Consider the following 21,131-nt stretch of genomic DNA (forward strand, 5'->3'; position numbering starts at 1 on the left):
GTGTCATTCTTCAAAGCAGCGGTGTGAAATCACAAATAACTGTAATGACTGAACATACTAAGATTAGAGAAGAAAATACCAGTTGAGTATATGATCAAGGGTGGGAGCGGAGGGCACGTATTCCCTCAACGTACTCCTCATAAAATAACGATCAAACTTCGAACTGGTAAGTTCTCGTTTAATCTTACTATTTTACTTCGGAGTCACGTGAGTGATTACGTGACGATTTCAAAGCTCTGTGATTTCATGCCGTGGAAACGAGTCCATGCATCACATCTGCCTTAATTGACTGTGGGAGGAATTGTGTTAACATGTTTAGACATGAATCCAACATTGAAATCCATGATAAATTGTTAACAACAAATTATAGCCCCTATTTATGAGGTGAAATTATATTACAGAACTTAAAATTGGCTCTGCAAAGTTCCAGTTTAACTACTGGTTTGTGTTGGAATAGTTGGAACATTTCCCCTGATCCATCCTGCTGTCTCGAGGATTTGGTTCATTGGTACATCCAACTCCATAGCTACCAATGTAGTTGCAGCCCTGGTGGGATAAGATTTGAATATGTTAGTATCCACCCCAGCTGTTGTTAAAACCTGTTTCAGCCATCTGGAAATAGTTTGAACCGACACTTTTTTGTGGGTTTGTTTGTGGCTGATTAGTGGTGTCATCTCATAGCCTCAGATGTTTTTGATGTTCTCCATATAGAACAATAATTGTCTTATTATACAGAGACGATATCTGTAGGGTAATCCCTAAATTCTATTTTGAGGCCTGGTGATCCCAGTCTGTTCTGTTTGACTAATTCGTAATATGAAACGTTATATTCCTGTTGAAGAAGTCATATAGTCCAGCCTTAACTTATGTACGACTGTACCTTAGTGCCGTGACCAAAGCCATCAGCATGACTGTTTTGTGCGTCAGTCTTTGCAGGGACAGAGCTGTTGCTGGAGACCAATTCCTTAGCAACGTTAGGGCAATACTCATATCCCATTTAGAGAGTACCTGGTTCTTAGGGGATAGATATTAAACATTCCCCTCATAAGTTTGGTTACCAGGGGTGAGTCCCAACAGAATGATGCTCTGATCCTCGCCATAGATATGTTGATAGGGCACTTCTGGCGCAGTTAATGGCATTGTAACTGAGCCCCTCATCAAAATGGAGGCCTGCCAGGAATTCGAGAACAGATGTTATGTTCATCAAACTGTAGGTGATGTTGTTGCTGTGACAATATATCTCCCATTTCCTGATGTATAACAGATATAGTTTTTGGTGGACTGTCTGTGGCCCGCTGAGATAATGTTCAATGTTCGGTCCGCCAGTTCCAGTTGCAGTAGAGGTTTCTTTAGACTCTACAAATTGATAGGTTTCTTGTTTTTGACATGGATGGGTTCCCCTGTTATGGGATGAACCAATAACCTGGTTGTTTCAGGATGGTGATGCATGGTTAAACCCCATGTTGAGTATCACAGGGAACCATGGTTAAGTAGGCCAATCGGCACTACCAATTAACAGACGCTGAGTCTTGTTGTATTTTCTGTAATACCCGACTGATGATGCAGAAAAGGAGAGAATGCATCGATAAACAATTGCCCTTTTAATGCCGTGAAAAGCATCTGTCCCTGCTGTCCCAGGGTCTCGTTCCCAAGAAACACAGTTTGGTAACTGGTGATTAAGTCTTATTTTATTGAATTTGCGTGACCTGATGTCTGTCACTGAATTTTGGGTTACCTGGTAGGTAAGTAGCTGATATTCCAATATTTCTCTGGATACACCATTACCAAATTGTATTATTCAGATTGTCACTCTGTAGTCTAACACGCTGGTGATTTATCCCAGAGCAGTATGACTTTAGGCCATAGAACGCACCCCACATTTCCAGGTAGTTTATGCCCAGTGTCTGTGATAATGATGCCTCCTGTGCCTTTCATCTACCTCCACAGATGGAGATGGAAATTGGCAGTATCCCAACCAAGCACACTGGCATCAGTTTGTAGCACCACTAAGGGTTTGCTGATAACGATAGGGTTGGAACAATGCCGAATGTTATCCCTCCACCATTTTAATTCCATAAGCTTTGATTGGTGGCTTATTGGTCTGTCGAAATGACCAGTATTAACTTTGAGTGTTTATATTTTGCCCTTTGTAGATTTTTGGTAATACAAAGGTCCAAATTGTGTGGCTGGAAAGGCAGACACCATATGCCAATTATACTTGCTACCAATCTGATAGACGGTTCACTGATGTCAGTGGGGTTGTTGCAGACCTCGTTAAGACTGTAGCCTTGTCCTTTGGTAAAGTCTCCGACATGTGAGCTGTCAATAGTGAACCCCAAATAATCCATTATGTTGGTAGGCGTTAGTTTAGATTTAACTGGATGGATGATAACCCCAGTTTTCACCCAATTGTATGGTGGCTGTTACAGCTAGTTAGGCCAACTCCAAAGTTATGCCCACAATTAGTATGATTATGTGATTATGTATTTGGTGGAACTCTATACTGCCAGAGCTGCCCCATCCAGTTGAATTTTGTAAAATAACGTTTGTGATCAGTCCGTGTACGCACTGAATAGTAAGCATCTTTTAGGTCGATGCTAGCCATGGAGTAGCTTTTGGAACTCTGTCCTTTAGCAGTTACCAGTTCCTATTTTGTACTGAATATATAGTACAATGTATTCCAGCCAATCGTGTTGGGTTTACCCATTACCCCTTTTGCACAATTCCATGGTATATCCCTGGATACTGCTTAGGTTATAAGTGTCTGTAGTTAATATACACCATATCCAAAAGAGTGTAATCTCCCACCAATGTGTGTTTTATCCACTCTTCCTATGATTTGTAAGGGTCCAGACGCACCTACCTCCATTGCCAGTGGAAGTTTGCTTCTTCTGTGTGGTCTTCGTGGAGGTTGAGGCGCCGATGTCTGGTTTGTTTTTGGGTTGGGGGTTTGCGCATCTTCCAGAAAGGCCGGTCTGGGCTATGGTCTAAAAGACCGCTGTCCTGTATGCCCGGCCTTTGAGCTTTCACCAGCTTCACTTGTTCTGCTGGTGGGTGCATAAGGGTGCTGTCTTTGGCTGTAGGAGATCCTTAATGTTGTCGCCTTTATGAGCCCCAGGGCTTTCCTAAGTCCTGCTCCGACATGTTTCCAGATGCTATTTCCACGACTGGAACATTCAGGGATGCGCAGTTTCCTGGTCCCAAGTGTTTTTGCAGTGGTGTCCATCGTGGTCTGGCTGTATGTATTTGGACACCATGATCAGTAGATTTTGTCTTCCTGCACCCCCTGCACACTTGGAGTTTTGTTCGTCAAAACCCCTCTTCAGGGTCAGCCCAGAATTGACCCCCCAGTATCCCCTCTGACGAGGGAGATGCACTGTGCAGCCCTACAAGAGGTGCTGCTGTGGGTTTTACATAGTGCCCACAGTGACTAGACTCCATCTCCCGGAGCCTGTCATGTTGGAGCTCGGCTCCATAAACCGCTCCAACTTTCTTTTCCATGTTGGAGCTCGGCTCCATAACCCGCTCCAACCGGCTCCAGCGCTCATGGTCGCTGGCCGCCCAAAGTCGGACTCATCAGTCAACGACTATTTTGGTTTTCTTCTTGCCTTCCCGACCAGACGTAGTGTTTAATCTGGCTGGTGCGGGGGCGAAGTCGGGCACAGCTGTTCCCTTACGGGTGATTCCTGTGCCGCCGGCCGCTGCCGGCGTCCGCAACTCCGCGGTCTTCCCCTGCCAGCTTTGTCGCAGCTCTGGTCGACTTCTTTGTCTTGTGCATGTTTCCCCCACCTGTAGAACAGTATGGGAACAATAAAGACCGCAGTATCACTTACCTACAGGTCCAGGCTTAAAACTTGCCGTTGTTTGCACAGCTCTCCATGTTTCCCCACCTGTGAAACAGTATAGGGAGAATAAAGACCACATTTTCACTTACCTGCAGGTCCAGGTTTAAACTGTCGCTACGGGGGAACGTCGTTCCACCCCACCTCCTGCCGTTTCGACTTGTCAAAGTCGACAGCCCCATTGTGAATAGTCTCCCGCCTGGCCGTGGTGTTCTGGCCGGCGCGGGATCAAAACTCAGCACAGCTGATCCCACTTACGGGGTTTGTGCCTTTAGCTGCTGCTGGCTCCCGCAACTTCGCGGTCCTCCCCAGCCAGCTTCACTCGCAGCACTTGTGGACACTATTTTGTCCAGCTTCCCCCCCCCTATGTAAAAACAGTACGGGGACAAACACTACCGCTGAGTAACTCACTTACCTGCAGGTCGCGGTTTCAACCTTACCGCTGCGGGGAAAGCTCCACCCCGCCTGTCGTTTCGCAAGCATGAAAGCGATATGGAATGCATGCGTCCTGGCGGGGTTCTTCACGTAGTCACTCACGTGACTCCGAAGTAAAATTTCATGGGAATAGCCACATAAGCAGCACAACAGAATATGTGAATATGTAAACATTGTACACAAAGGGAGAAAAAATAAAAAGTTCAATAAATAACAAATATAGTGCAAATAACAACTAATAATATAGTATTTTGCAGTTCAGAGCTCATAGCTTATTCATTGTGTTTAATAGCCTCATGGCTGTAGGGAAGTAGCTATTCCTGAACCCGGACATTACAGTCTTCAGACTCCTGTACCTTCTTCCTGATGGAAATGGTGAGATGAGTGTGTGGCCAGGATGGTGTGGGTTCTTGATGATTTTGGCTGCCTTTTTGAGGCAGAGACTACGACAGATCCCTTCCTCGGTGAGGAGATCAAAGCCGGTGATGGGCTGGGCAGTGGTCACAATTTTTTGTAGTCTTTTTCACTCCTGGACGTTCAAGTTGCCGAACCAGGCCGCGATGCAACCAGACAGAATGCTCTCTGCCGTGCACCTGTTGTAGTTTAGGAGAATCCTCTTTGACATGCCGAATCACCGTAATCTTCTCAGGAAGTAGAGTCGCTGATGTGCCTTCTTTACAATTGCATCGGTGTGCTGGGTCCAGGAAAGATATTCTGATATATGCATGCCCAGGAATTTGAAGTTATTGATCCTTTCCACCATCGTTCCGTTGATATAAACAGGATTGTGCGTCCTCATCCTTCCCCTACCAAAGTCCACAATCAGTTCCTTGGTCTTACTGATATTGAGAGCCAGGTTGTGGTTTTCTACTTCTGACAAGATAGACATCTGGTTTGCTTAGATTACAAAAATGTATTATGTAAAGAAGATTGCAATGCTGTGATGAAATCGCACTACATATAACTATACTACACTTTACAAGCTACATAAATTTAACACATAAAGTTCATCACATCAGATGATGGGTAACTTAAAGATTAAACAGGTGTCTGCAGAAATGAGAAAACTAATGGTTCGTTGGAAACTGAGGTAACCAGCGACGCATTTTTTCACCATACTTGTTTAATCTATTGAAAGAATATGAACAATAAATCAAATTCAGAAGGTTGTCAAAGCCAGTCGGTGGGGGCGCTGCTAGATGGCTGCCCTGCCAGCAGGGTGTTCGTCATTTCTACTTTTTTTTTAGTATGTGCAAATGTGTGTTTTAATGCCTCTTGGTGTGTCTAGTGTGGGGGGTGGTGAGGGGGGAAAGGGGGGAACCCGCTTTTGGTCGCTTCCTCCACGGAGAGGCGACTTACAACATCCTGAAGCCACGGTCTCCGGTAGGGAAGCACCGATTCGGCAGTTACCTTCCAGAAAAGAGGGCCTGTGCATCTGGCTTTCCGCAGCAGCGACTGCGGAGGTTTATGGCCCCGACCACAGGGGAACAATGGAGGAGGACTGACTGTACTTTGTGCCTTCCACCACAGTGAAGAATGCTGTGGTGGATGTTTGTGTTGCAAATTTTTAATTGTGTATTCTTTTTGATTGTACCGCTGCTGGCAAGTGCATTTCACTGCACTTTATTGTGCATGTGATGAATAAAACTGATTGATTGATTGATTATAATATTATCTAAGAAATGCAGATGATACTTGAACTTAAAGAGAATCTGAGAATGCAAGGGCTGGCCTGCTATTCACCCACCACTAAATTGACAAAGGAGGAAGGTGTGGCGGTCCCTGGGGGTTAGGCTACTCCTTGGGTCATCCCCCTCGGCTCTTGAGGGACAGGGCGTGGGTCTGCCACGTGGTTTCCCAGGTCATGCTCACTGGTGTGTGTGTTCTCGCTGCTGAATAAAACTATTTCTGACCTGCCTGACGTCTTGCCTTTACCTGACCTCGTCCAGGCCGCTACAAAGGTTCCTAAGCCACTAATGCCTAGGAGGATATGGAATTCTGAGAATAATTTAAAAGCCTCAGAAACCATCAGCATTTTCAAGTGTGTAGGAACGAACTGCAGATGTTAGTTTATACACGTAATGGAGTAACTCAGCAGGTGAAGCAGTTTCTCTGGAGAAAACGGATGGGAAATGTTTTGTGTCAGATCCTTTCTTCAGACTGAAAGTAGAGAGGGAGGAGGGGGCTGGGGATTGGGGGTAGGAAAAGGTCAGAACAAATCAGGGCTGTAACAGATGACCAAGGAAGGGTGGAGCCTATAATGACCCACAGTTAGTTGGGGAAGAGATGATAACAACTTACAAGCGCATCTAGAGATGGGATAGCTAGTTAATATGTTTTCAGTATCATTAGCAGGATAAATACTAGCAAAGACACCAGAAAAAGAAAACATGACGAGGTGGGATAGAACCTCAGTTTATCCCATCAACAATATGGTACTTCTGGCAATTCATTAACACAACATTGAGTTGTCAATTACTCCATTCCAACTGTAAAGTAGATTTGAAGGAAAGAGGATAGAACACAGAACATTGCAGCACCGGAACAGGCTCTTCAGCCCACTGTTTGTGCTGAATGTGATGCCTAGTTAAACTGATCTCATCTGCCTGTACATGATCCATACCCCTCTATTTCCTGCACTTCCATGTGCCTATCTAAAAGCCTCTTAAAATACACTATTATATCTGCCTCCACCACTATCCCTGGCAATGCGTTCCAGGCCACCACCAGTCTGTGTAAAAAAACTTGCCCCGCATATCTCCATTAAACTTTCCCTCTCTAACCATATAGCAATACCCTCTGTTGGATATTTCCTCTCTGGGAAAAAAGCCATGTGACTGTCTCTCCTATCTATGCTTCTCAAAATTTTACATACTGCAATCAAGTCTCCCCTCAACCTCCAACATTCCAGAGAAAACAATCCAAGTTTAGCCAACCTTTCCCTGTAGCTGAAACTCTCTAATCCAAGTAGCAGTCTGGTAAATCTGGGTAGGTGAATGCTTAATTGTTGTATTTCGAACAGTTGGAAGGATTGCAGCAAAAGATTATCCTAAGCTATATGAGGATTTTTACTTTCCAAAGAGTTACACTCCAATCAATTACTTTGGATTTCAAGGTTGTTAAGCAATTGTAGGTGGCAACCAATTTGTGCAATTATCAACAAGAAAGTACGACAGGGTAATTTGCAGAATTAGTTGAAGAATAAATGACAACCAGGAGAAATCTTTCTTGATTTGTTCTCTGGAAACTTATAGGTTCATCAAAACAATTAGACAGAAGCTCACTTTGTCTCGTTCAAATACAGAGCAGCTGCTACAATAAAGCATTCATTCATCCACTGATGCTTATGTGTAAACTGTACACCCAAGCCCTTAAAAGATTATGCTCAAAATATCCTGCGAGTCATGAGTCTCATCACTGTTAAATCGAGGGTAACAAATAGTATTAGGGAAAAGGTAGCATCATGGCTGTGTTATCATATTGGTGACCCAGAGACTGAGACTAATGATCTGGTGACGTGATCAAACCTTGCCAAAGAATCCGATCATCTTAAATTCAGTTACATTAAATAGTACTGCAATTAAAAAAAACGTATTAATAATGGTGACCAGGAAAGTTCTGGTAAGATTCAGGCGATTCGGTAAGCTTGGTAATAATGTAGGGAGAAAAGAATCAGTGATTCCATCGCTGTATGGCCTATTCATGTCATCAGGGTCCAGGGCAATGTGGTTGATTCTTAGCTTTCCTCAGAAATCCATAAAGCCATTTGGCTCAAGGGTCAATGTGGATGAAAAGTATGCAATGCCAACAAGCTATGAAAAAATACATTTTTAAAAACCTTTCTATTATGAGACTTAATATAACCAGGGTTAGGAAAACGGTCTACTTGATAAGACACAAATTGCTGGAGTAACACAACAAGGCAGGCAATATCTCCGAAACATCACCTATCCGTGTTGTCCAGTTATGCTGCCTGACCCACTGAATTACTCCAGCACATTGTGTCTTTTATTTGGTAAACCAGCATCTGCAGTTCATCATATCTCTATGATTGATTTAACTTTTTTTGAAAAAAAGATGAACTAGTTTACTCAAACAAGTAAATAAAATTGACTTGGTGTGAAACCCCATGTGGACCTTATAATTTTGAAACAAATGCCCCTTGACACATTGTCTTTTTTTTAATAAAGGTACAGCATGGAAACAGGTGCTTTGTCCCACACCAACTAATGAGTCCACGGCAAGCAATGATCATCCATACACTCGTTCGATACTACAAACTCGGGACAATTTACAGAGGCCAATTAACCGACAAACCGGCACGTCTTTGGAGTTTGGCAGGAAACCCACATGGTCACAGGGGGAATGTACAAACTCTACTGCTGTGCCGCCCACAAACATTGACATGGATAATCATGTTTGGGAATGAAACTTACCAGCTCACCATGATTCTTCTGGTGTGCCTGCAGCTTGTACTTGTCCGCGGTGGTGTAGCAGCATCCCTCGGCCGGGCACCTCAGCTGGATGTTGCTGTGCTTCTGCACAACGTGACGCTTCAGGCAGTTCTTGGTGATGGAGGAGTAGCTGCACTGAGAGCAGTAGTAAAGGTGCTCCCTGGTGTGCGTCCGAATGTGCATGTCATAATGGACTTGGTACCAGTATAATTTTCCTTTAAAGAAGGGAGGAGGGGGGTTACAACGATAGGCTAAAAATTATGAGGCATTTGGTGTGTAGGTTAGGTAAGGAGCGATTGATGGGTTCGGAATGGGAGGGGAAAGACAATACTGTAAAATAAATAAGTAGCACTAGAATGCCGGCTAATTTTATTTTAGCTGTGGGGAAACTTTATGGGAAAAATGCAGGGAGAAGCGTGCAGATTAACTTAGCAAAAGGTTCAAATGAAAGTTCTCATATATTTCAGTTTATCAAACTGCTCGTTCTTAAATAATAACGAGATGCATAAGAATATACTTAGTCATGGTAACTAAATGGAAAAAGGCTTACATAATAAAATATGAAACGTTTGCTAGCTTGCTTTTACATATGTTATATCTAATACAAATACTTTTGTTTATGTTTTCACATGCTCAATCGGGGCTTTGCACTGGAATTTAATATAACTGCTTTCGTAGATGCACTTTAAAAAATTATATATTATGCACGCACGCACACATATACTGTTAATGCACTAAATGACTATTTGGAGTCCCCCCGTGTCGTATGTCCCACCACCCATGCTCTTGCAGAGTAGCAGGAAATTTATTTTTCAAGCACATTGTTGCAAGAAATGTAACAAGCAAAATGTGAACCATAAGGTCCCACAATAAGCAAGAGATATCGCTAATCAGTTGGTGTTACCGGTGAGGGGATAATTATTGACTAGATCATCTGGGGAACCGCCTGTTCTCACGAGAACCGCATGTTTTTCACCCAGAGAGTTGTGAGTCTGTGGAATTTTCTGCCTCAGAGGACAGTGGAGGCAAGTTCTCTGGATACTTTAAAGAGAGCTTGATAGGGCTCTTAAAGATAGCGGAGTCAGGGGATATGGGGAGAAGGCAGGAACGGGGTACTGATTGTGGATGATCAGCCATGATCACATTGAATGGCGGTGCTGGCTCGAAGGGCCGAGAGGCCTATTCCTGCACCTATTGTCTATTGTCTAAACATTTTTGATAAATACCAGTTAAAAATATAGGCAGCACTTTTCTCTACTTCTTCATGTCTTCTAATACCGGAAAGGAAATTAACATAAATTTATAATAGCATGACCAAATTACTTTCACTTATTTCTCAACAGAGCTCTGGTTTCACTTATTTTGAACAAGGTTGCTTTGAAGTTGAAACAGCAGGAATGGAATGTATATTTTTTTCTGATATTTTATTTTAAAAATGGTTATCTGGAAAGCCGGTAAGAACTATGTTACCGTAAACATGGGTGCTATACTGACAGGCTTATTTTTGTTAAAGTACAAGCATCTAGTCCTTCACATCATTGCACATAGCGTGAGATATCTTGATGTGGTTAAACACTGGGACACAATAAGAAGTTATGATTATTGGGAAGTATGCTAAATAGGCTGCACTACCAATATGTATCATATTTGCTTCCCAATGGAAATGCACACCAAAGGCAGCAAAGACAGTATAGGGCCTGTCCCACTGCGGCGACTTAATTCGCGAGTTTAGAAGAGTTTGCCCTCAACTCATACTCGCAGCATGGTCGACACAAGGTCCTAGAAGGTCTTTGCAAATCCCCTTCATGCTCAAGAGTATTCCCCGCGTACTCGAGGCCTCACCTAGGTCGCGGCATTTTTTCAGCAAGCTGAAAAATACCCGCGATTAAAAAAAGTCGTGTTTTTCACCCAGAGTTGTGAGTCTGTGGAATTGGAAAAAATCAATATTTTTTTGCTCGTAGGTAGTCAAAGGCAATCGAAGGTAATCAAAGGTAGTTGAAGGTAAAGCTTGTTGAAAAAAAAAGGTAAGTAAACCGACAGTAATGTTAAATGGTCGCTAAATTTTATTAAAAGTTGTCTGGCTTCTTAAAAGTGTCTACACTCCTTCTCCCCCCTTCTCCCTTCTCTGAGCACTTCCCCTTGTCAACCAACATCACAATAATATTTTCTCCATACTTGCACGTCTAGTCTCTCAATTCATTTCACATCAACCATGAGATATTTTGATGCAGTTAAACAGACACAAAATTTGGAAATTTTCATTAAAAGTGCGGTTTCATGCCATTTCAAGCAGGGTGCAAGGCCACTAAAGACAGCGAGTCATGTCCTCTCCCTGCTCCATCTTGCACAGACTGAGCCACGCCCACACTTCTGGGTTTTATAGTCCCGCCAGAAGGGGCGTGGCCTTCATGGCGTGATTGACATGAGAGAGAATCTCAACATTTTTTAAACACTAATAACTATTTTATTTTTCATCGATGGGAAAAGTCTTTGCCATCTGATGAGCGGAGGGGGACTCTGAGTAAGATGGCCAAAAATCACAGCCATACATGCTAGCGTTTTTTTCTAAAATCAATATAAAGCACAAACAGGAAGTGGTCAAGATTAGACTTTCAATTATATAGAAGGCAAGGCAAGTTTAATTGGGCAAGGCAACTTTAATTACGCAAGGCAACTTTAATAAGGCAACAGAGCTTTAGCATTTCCAAACCAAAGGCACCAGAACTTTATCATTTCCAAACCAAAGGCAACACAGCTTTAGCATTTCCAAACTATATTTTCAAACCACTTTAAGGGCACTGACAGGTCAGTAAAACCCATCGCAGTTTAGTAGACATGTGTTCAGTGTTATTCACAGCTCAGACTGAGAGACGTAACCCTCTCGCTCCCCCATCTTGCAGAGACTGACTGAGACACTCAACACTTCCGGGTTTTATAGACCCTCCGGAAGGGGCGTGGCCTTCTCAACATTTTTTAAACACTAATAACTCTTTTATTTTTCATCAATGGGAAAAATCCTCTTGCCCTGCGCAGCGGAGGGGGACTCTGAGCAAGTTAGCCAAAAATCACAGCCGTAAGTGGCAGCGTTTTTTCTAAAATCAATATACAGAACAACAGGAAGTGGTCAAGATCAGACTTTTGGTAATATAGATTTCTTCCTCTGTGGAGAGGAAGTGGCTGGTGTCAGGGAGTGTGTCAGGATCATCACTGACAACAATGGACATAAATAAATTAAACAGAAACATAGCTGCAAAAAATGTTTGGAACTGTGGCAAATATCAGAGTTCTACATATGGCACATCCAGAAAAATAAATAACGTTAACTTTTATCCAATTCATAAGTAATCCTGATACATTCTATTAGTTCCCTCTTTCCCAATTAACCAAGCAACATCTACAGCTGCTGTTCACCTCTGAAGAAATTAATTAACCCAATTGTGTACACTGCAAGCATGACAGTCCAGAAACATCTCATCCTGTCAACTGTGCTTGCTGCAACAATGGAAAAAAATTCTGTTAGTTAATAAAATTGTTTGATAATTTACTTAATGTTGCTTTATAGATAGGGGTTAACATCTCTCCATTACCTCTCAAACATCTTTCCACAGATGTCACCAAGTACCTTTTCCCAATTTTTCCCCATAGTATTATCTTGAGAGATAAGTACAATCACGAAGAGATAATTGATAACTTTTTCTCATTTACCATATCTTAAAGGAAAATGCTAAGTATTTTCACTGCTTCTTTATTTCCTATAAATTGATCGGACCCATTCTTTAATTAATTACTTATTTACAAAACACTAGACGATCTAATGTGCAGATTTTCTCTCAGTTTTTATTATCCATTTTAATATTTTTATCTCATTAAAATTTATCTATTCCAAAATCACAAAATATTAATCTTAAAGTGTGCTGATCCAAATAAGCTAGTTATGCATTTATCATTTGCAGCAATTGATAAAGGTCAGGTTATCTATATAGAAAATGCTAAACTCTAGAATTACGGTTGGTGATATTAACAAAGGAATTCTTAATGTTCACGATTCCTCCATTTGCACTTTTGTCATAGAAAAATGCACCGTGGAATCCTTTGGCCCAAGTTGTCCAAGATGCCAAATAAGCTAGTCCCATTTGCCCATATTAGGCCCTATCCATATATCTGTCCTATATGTCTGCAGAGGGGTCTCGAACCAAAACGTCACCCATCCGTTCCCTCCAGAGATGCTGCCTCACTCGCTGAGTTACTCCAGCATTTTGTGTCTACCTGCCAGATGTCTTTTGAATGTCATTATTGTAACTGCCTCAATCACTCCCTCTACAAGCTCATCCAGATGCATTCCACCCCATGTGAAGAGGTTCCCCCTCAGGCCCCTTTTAAATCATTCCCTAATCACCACCTTTGTCATGCAGATTTTGATTCTCATTCTCTGGGAAAAAGACCATGTGCATTCACCTGATCTATACCCATCAAGATTTTATACACCTCTGTTAGATCAACATTCTGTCTCCTATGCTCAAGGAATAGACTTTAGGAGAGCTCCCCTTCCCCTCAGCCCACTGACGATCAACAACACCTCAGTCACATCTGTGGAGTCTTTTAACGTCCTGGGAATCATCATCGTGTAGCAGCCTGGACGAGGTCAGGAAAAGGCCAGACGTCAGGCAGGTTCAAACAGTAGTTTTTAATGACACAGCGTGAACACACACACCCCAGCGAGGGACCTTGTGAAACCTCGTGGCAGACCAACGCCCCTGTCCCTCAATTGTCGAGGGGGATGACCCAAGGAGTGGCCTAAACCCCAGGGACCGCCACAGGACCCCCCCCCCCCCTAAGTACCCGAGTCACGAAACTGACAAAAGGACGCACGCGGCAACCAGCCCAGGTGCGCACCATGCCCGGCACAGGAACAGGCAACTGACCAACAGGTGCAGGGGGCGGAGTAGTCAGTGGAGGAGGTAGCCTAGACGGAGGGCTCCCTCACTTACGGGCCGCGCTACCAGCACCGGCCGATCAATGTCAATATGCGCTGGCTTCAGTCGCGCAACCGAAAGTCTCCTGCCGACCCCCCATGTCCAGGACGAATGTAGATGAGCCATGCTCTAGGACCCGGAAAAGTCCTTCGTACTGCCACTGGAGAGGTGTCCGATGAGCATCCCTATGCAGGAAGCCGAACTGGCAGTCCTCCAGAGCAGAGGGAATGTGCGGACGGAAAGGACCCATGACGAGACGTGGGCACCGGCGCCAGCTTGCCCACCATCTACCGTAGACGTTGCAGAGCGTCTGAAGGCTGCTCCACTTGGCCCCGTGCCGGCGGGATGAACTCCCTGGGCACCGTTAACGGAGACCCATACACCAACTCGGCGGAGGAGGAGGCCAAGTCCTCCTTGGGTGCGGTGAGGATCCCCAGCAAAACCCACGACACAGCGTCCACCCAGTCCGGATCATTCAGCCGTGCCTTCAGGGCATCCTTAAGTTTGCGGTCAAACTGCTCCACCAGTCCGTTCGCCTGCAGATGATACGCCATTGTGTGGTGTAGGCGAACCCGCAGGAAACGTGTCATGGCCGACAACAGTTCCGACATGAAATGAGGCCCCCGGTCGGATGTTATGTCCAGTGGCACACCGAACCGGGCGCTCCAGTGCGCCACCAAGGCTCGAGCACAAGTGGCCGTTGAGGAATCAGGTAGCAGAATGGCTTCAGGCCACCACGCGAAGCGGTCCACGACGGTGAATAGATAGGTCATGCCCCGGGACGGCGGCAGCGGCCCCACGATGTCCACGTGAATGTGGTCGAACCGCTGCCGAGGGATGGTGAACTCCTGTAACGGCACGCGCACGTGTCGCTGCACCTTGGCGGTTTGGCACGGGATGCAGGTGCGCGCCCAATGTACAACCTCCTTCCGCAGCCGTGCCACATGAAGCAGGGGGCTACCAGGGCCGTTATCGCCAGGATGGAGGGATGCGCAAGCCCATGGAACACCTCAAACACCCTGCGCCGCCAGGCGATGGGGACAATAGGTCGCGGAACTCCAGCGGAGACATCGCACAGCAGTGTTGCGCCCCCAGGACCACAGACAACGTCCTCAAACTGCAGGCCCGAAACTGTCGTACGATAGGCGGCCATCTCCTCGTCGACCAGCTGTGCGGCTGCCAGGGCGGAATAATTAATACCCTCAGCGACTTGGAGAACCGCATGAATCGCAGGTCGCGATAAGGCGTCGGCCACCCTGTTGTATTTGCCGTCAACGAAACGGATGGAGGTGATGTACTCGGACACATAAGCCAACTGCCTCTGCTGCCGGGCAGACCACGGGTCTGAAACCTTGGCGAACGCGAAGGTTAGTGGCTTGTGATCCGTAAATGCAATAAAAGGCCTCCCCTCCAGGAAGTAGCGAAAGTGGCGTACAGTGAGATACAGGGCATGGAGCTCGCGGTCGAAAGTGCTGTAACGGCGCAGAGCACCACTGAGATGCCTGCTGAAGAAGGCGAGTGGCCGCCAGCATCCGTCAACGAGCTGCTCCAACACTGCCCCAACCGCAACCTCAGAAGCGTCCACCATCAGGGAGGTCGGGGCGTCCTCTCGTGGGTGGACGAACATCGTGGCCCCAGCCAGTGCCTCCTTAGCTCTCTCAAATACCGCTGTTGCTTCTTCCAACCACTCAACCTCCCCGCAATGACCAGCAATCAGATGGACAAGCGGACGCATGATTGCAGCCGCTGCCGGCAAGAAACAGTGATAAAAGGTGACCATCCCCATGAATTCCTGTAGGCCCTTAACTGTGGTCGGACCTGCGGACAGTGTCCACTCTGGCCGGCAGAGGCAGCAGCCCCTGTGGAGTTACGCGGTGGCCGAGGAAGTCGATGGCCATCACCCCAAAATGGCACTTGGACGAGTTGATGGAGTAACCAAAATTGCTGAGGCGCTGACACAGCTGACGGAGGTGAATGCAGTGCTCATGCTGCGAGCGACTGGCCACGAGTATGTCATCCAAGTACACGAATACGAAGTCCAGGCCGCGGCACACACAGTCCATAATCCGCTGAAAGGCCTGCGAAGAGTTCTTCAAACCAAATGGCATCCGTACAAATTCAAACAGTCCAAATGTCGTTATAATGGCTGGCTTGGGGATATCATCAGGGTGGACTGGAATTTGGTTGTAACCTCGCACGAGGTCCACCTTGGAGAACATCTGGCTAGAGGGGCATTGAAGTCCTGAATGTGCGGGATCGGCGACGGTTGCATCATTCAGGCGACGGTAATCCCCTCACGGGCGCCAGCCCCCTCCCGCTTTAGGGACCATGTGGAGCGGTGACGCTCATTGGCTATGGTAGGGGCGCACGATGCCCATCGCCTCCATCAGGTGAAACTCCTCCCGAGCCAGACGAAGCTTGTCTGGTGCGAGACGACGCGCCTGAGGCGTGCACAGGCGGGCCGGTAGTAGGAATATGGTGCTTGGGGGTGGAGGAGCAGAAGTGGGGTTCGAGGATGTCCGGAAAATCCGCCAGGATGCGCACAAAAGTCGTATCCACGGAAGACAGAGGGCCATCAGGGCGTGATGTGGGATCACCAAAGCGAAGGAAGACCGGCTCCAGTGTGACGGAGCGCACCAAGCGGCGCCGCTTGACATCCACGAGCAGTGAATGGGCTCGAAGGAAGTCGGCGCCCAGCAGCGGTTGGAAACGTCGGCGATGACGAACTCCCACAAAAAGCAGCTGCGGGCAAAGTTGAGGGAGATGGTGCGAACCCCGTAGGTGCGAATAGCACTCCCGTTCGCCGCTGTGAGGAGGGGACCCCGTCTGCCCGCATGGATGTCAGTGATGGAGGGAGGCAGAACGTTCACTTCCGCACCAGTGTCCACGAGGAATCGACCCACAGTGCGGCGATCCCAGGCGAAGACGCAATGAATATGGCCGGCCGCCGAAGGAATCACTGACGACTTTGTTTCCCGGGAACGAACAGGCTGCCTTGCTGCAGCTCCCCAGTGATTATGGTAATAGCACCAACCCCCTCTGCTGGCGTCTGGTGGAAATGCATGCAAATTTGGCTGGGTTGAACACCACCGACCTCTGCTGGTGTCGAATGGAACTGCTGGAAAGACGTGCCTGGACTTGAATGCCCGATGGCTGCCGAATTTGGCCGCGGGGGCCGACTGGGAGCAGCGGAGACACGGTCAATAGCGGCCCCGACCTGCTCCGAGGCTCCCGACGCCGCAGGAAGGATGGCCAGCGCTTCTAGGTCCCGCTGGCGGGACATCCACAGCTGGTCAGCGTGCTCAGCCAGCGCCTGCGTGTCGGTGAAGGGATCTCTGGCGAGCTGCAAGCAGATGCCAGGAAACAAGGTTCGTGGTCCCACATTAGGGCGAGCATGTCCTCCGGGAAGACAGACGGCCGGCAGTCCCCCAGGCCGTCCATTCGGAGAATCCGTGCTGCCCGCTCAGATTCACTAAGGCCAAACTTCCTGATAAGGAGTTCCTTAAGGGCCCTATATTTGTTAGTTAACTCTGAGCTGATAGGATATGATATGCCATTTATTGTCACTATACATGTACAATGAAATTAAAAGCTGCTCGTACTCAGTGCATACATATAATTTAGTACAAAAAACAAGAAACAGAAAAACAAAAACAGAAGGGAGAAGGTAGGGGGGGGATAGGTGCACAATTCTGCGGCGCTATATACATATATACAGATGGAAGTCCGGGTGTTGGGCTGTGAAGTCAGTGCATGTGTGAATTTGAATTAAGAGTAGTTATAATTTTCGGAAAGCAACTATTCCTGAGTCTATTTGTCCTGGATTTGATGCACCTATAGCGCCTTCCAGAGGGCAGCAGGTCGAACAGTCCAAACGCAGGATGGGAGCTGTCTTTGATGATCTGCTTTGCCCTGCTAAGGCAGCGGGAGGTGTAGATATCCATCAGGGAGGGGAGAGGGCAACCAATGATCTTCTGCGCTGTCCTAGTTACCCTCTGAAGCCTCTCTCTGTCTGCCATGGTGCAGCTGCCATACCATGCTGTAATGCAGTATGTCAGCAGGCTCTCGATGGACGAGCGGTAGAAGGTCAGCAGCAGGTTAGAGTCCAGGTTGTGCTTCCTGAGGACCCTCAGGAAGTGCAGCAGCTGCAGCCGCTCTGAGGTAAGGCCTCGCCTCGCAGTCGCTTGGTCAAGCGTGCTGACCACGTAAAAGTATTTTGTTTCGTGAACAGTTACCCCTCACACAGCAAATTGTGCCTCTGCCTGCTGGAACCAGATGTCAGGCTCTTTGGTCCACAGAGTAGGGAGTTTAAGTGCAACAGTGTTGTTATCCATCACGATGTGTGATGAACGGCGGGGTCACCAGTTGTAGCGGCCTGGACGAGGTCAGGAAAAGGCCAGATGTCAGGCAGGTTCAAACAGTAGTTTTTAATGACACAGCGAGAACACACACACCCCCAAGAAGGACCTCGGGAAACCCCGTGGCAGACCAACGCCCCTGTCCCTCAATAGCCGAGGGGGATGACCCAAGAAGTGGCCTAAACCCCCAGGGACCGCCACAATCTCCAAGGACCTTAAATGGGGGGCTACCATTGACTCCACAGTCAAAAAGGCACACAGAAGATGTACTTCCAGTGGCAGCTGAGGAAGCACAATCTACCACAGACAATTCTATACGGTCATGGTCTGGTTTGGCTCAGCCACAAAACACGATATCCGGCGGCTGCAGCGAATCGTCCGATCAGCTGAGAAGGTTATTGGCTGCAACCTTCCCTCCATCGATGAACTGTTGACTGCAAGGACCAGGAAGCGAGTGGGTAAGATCATCTCTGATCCCTCTCGCCCTGGCCACAAACTCTTTGAATCACTTCCCTCTGGAACGCGACTGCGGACTGTCAAAGCTGCCACAGCCAGACATAAAAACACCTTTTTGCCATTAGTAGCGCTACTCAATAACCAAAAATCTGTAGCCTGCTTTTGCTCTGGTATTTTATTTAATTCACATGTTTAGTCAATAAAGTTTTATTATTAATGTTAAATTTTTTGTGTCATCCATAACAGTGACTGTATGTCATGTTGTCACTTGTGGGCGGAGCACCAAGGCAAATTCCTGGTATGTGAATACTTTGCCAATAAACTTATTCAGTCATTCATTCATTAATTAATTCATTCATTAACCATATAACCATATAACAATTACAGCACGGAAACAGGCCATCTCGGCCCTACAAGTCCATGCCGAACAATTTTTTTCCCCTTAGTCCCACCTGCCTGCACTCGTACCATAACCCTCCATTCCCTTCTCATCCATATGCCTATCCAATTTATTTTTAAATGATACCAATGAACCTGCCTCCACCACTTCCACTGGGAGCTCATTCCACACCGCCACCACTCTCTGCGTAAAGAAGTTCCCCCTCATATTACCCCTAAACTGCTGTCCCTTAATTCTGAAGTCATGTCCTCTTGTTTGAATCTTCCCTATTCTCAAAGGGAAAAGCTTGTCCACATCAACTCTGTCTATCCCTCTCATCATTTTAAAGACCTCTATCAGGTCCCCCCTTAACCTTCTGCGCTCCAGAGAATAAAGACCTAACTTATTCAACCTATCTCTGTAACAGTTGTTGAAACCCAGGCAACATTCTAGTAAATCTCCTCTGTACTCTCTCTATTTTGTTGACATCCTTCCTATAATTTGGCGACCAAAATTGTACACCAGTATATGGTCCCAGACATAATAGGCCATTAAGTCCTAGCCTGCCCAACCTCTCCATAAAAACTTGCCCCAACACCTCGTATAACAGCAACATAGCATCCTAACTTCGGTACTCAGACCAGAGTGGCCAATGCCTCTTCATCATCCTGTATCTCTATGACATCATCTTCAGGGAGCTGTGTACTTATACTCTTAGGTCCATATTCCCACCAACACTACCCAGGACCTTATCATTCATTGTCAAAGTCCTACCTTGGTTTGACTTCCCAAAATACAACGCTTTGTACATTTAAATTGAACATTTGCCATTTGCCATTTGCCATTTATCAGCTCACTTTGATCAAGAACCCGCCACATTTTTTTATGACCATCTTCACTGTTTACGATACCTTCTATGTCACCTGCTAACTAACTATGCTGTGTACAATTTCACCCAAAATGACCTCTGCAATTGCTTCCTTAGCTTCCTACATGAACATTGTACATTCAGGCCCTGAGAATGTATCCACCTTATTGCGCTTGATGTCTGCCAATACCTATTTGGTCAGTCGTATATGGTCCCAGACATCATAGGCCATTTGCCTGTTTCTTAGCTTCCATTATCTACACCTCAGCAAAAAATTGTTGAGAAATGATGATGAAAATCTCACCTATCTTCGGTGGTTTACCTTATAGATGACCGTGCAGATCTTTAAAATTACCTATTCTCTCTTTAGCCACCCTTTTATCCTTCATGCACCAAAGAATCTCTTTGGATTTTCCTTTACCTTGCTTGCCAGATCCATCTCAGTCTACTTTCTTTCCTTCGTCTTTCCCTCAAGTGTCCTATTCAGTTATATTTGCTTTAAGAAATTAAATGAAGAAGTTAAATTGCATGATCATTTGTTGAGAATATTAAAATCACTTAAATATTATAAGGTACTAGATCAAGTGGGACCCCCGTCTCATGGGATGGCTGGTCCCCAAAAGCAATATTCCACCACTCACCCATAGCCCCCAACTGTGCAGGCATGGCTGACGGGTTCCCGTTGTTATGCCAGATATCCCCGTTGTGAAGCGAGTCACGGCAACCCTCCCCAACTGCGCCTCACCATCCCTCTTCCTACCCCAATCCTCCTCCAATCCCTTCATCCTGCAAGTCACTCCCCCTCCTCTTCACCGTCCCTCTTCCATCTCCTCTACTTCGCCCCTCCTCCACTCCCTCTCCTTTACCCTACCCTCATAGTCACTCCCTCCCTCCATCCATAACCCTTCTCCCCTCCCTACCCTCCCTCCTCTCCCTCTATCTGTTTAAATAACATTAAACAACAATCCTCTCCTTGTCCCCTCCCCCCCTTACTATAATGTTTCTCATTGGACTGGGAGTCCTGTCTTTGCTAACATTGTCCATAATCCCTCTCCCCTCCCTACTCCAAGTACGACCCGTTGGACCCGTTCCCCCAATGCAATATTCCACCACTCACCCGTTCCCCCCATGCAACCCGCTTCCCAAACGCAACCAGCCATGGGAGGGGGGAAGGAGAGGGAGAAGCCTCCCCGCGGGCCCGGAGTAGCAGCCCCCGGACCCCGCACCGGCTCGAATACAGCCCAGGGCCTGGAGCCACTGAAAATTCGTAATTTTTCTCAAAGAGGGGTCTTGTAAAGTTGAAAATGTGAATAACTTGTAAAGTATAACATCAATCAAAATGAAACTTGATTAAAACACACCACAG

The 21,131-nt window shown here is 46.4% G+C and overlaps 1 protein-coding gene across 5 annotated transcripts in view; it reads right to left on the reverse strand.

The window, feature by feature from the left end:
• Positions 1–21,131, reverse strand: part of LOC129696202 (zinc finger protein ZFAT-like) — a 95,143-nt gene that overhangs the window by 37,963 nt on the left and 36,049 nt on the right. For all 5 annotated transcript variants that reach the window (XM_055633848.1, XM_055633847.1, XM_055633849.1 and 2 more), the window contains exon 7: positions 8,714–8,946. In XM_055633848.1, the coding sequence (XP_055489823.1) occupies positions 8,714–8,946 (233 nt within the window). The remainder of the gene's footprint in view (positions 1–8,713; positions 8,947–21,131) is intronic.

Source organism: Leucoraja erinacea, chromosome 4, assembly GCF_028641065.1.
Source record: "Leucoraja erinacea ecotype New England chromosome 4, Leri_hhj_1, whole genome shotgun sequence".
In the NCBI taxonomy this organism is placed as follows: Eukaryota; Metazoa; Chordata; class Chondrichthyes; order Rajiformes; family Rajidae; genus Leucoraja; species Leucoraja erinaceus.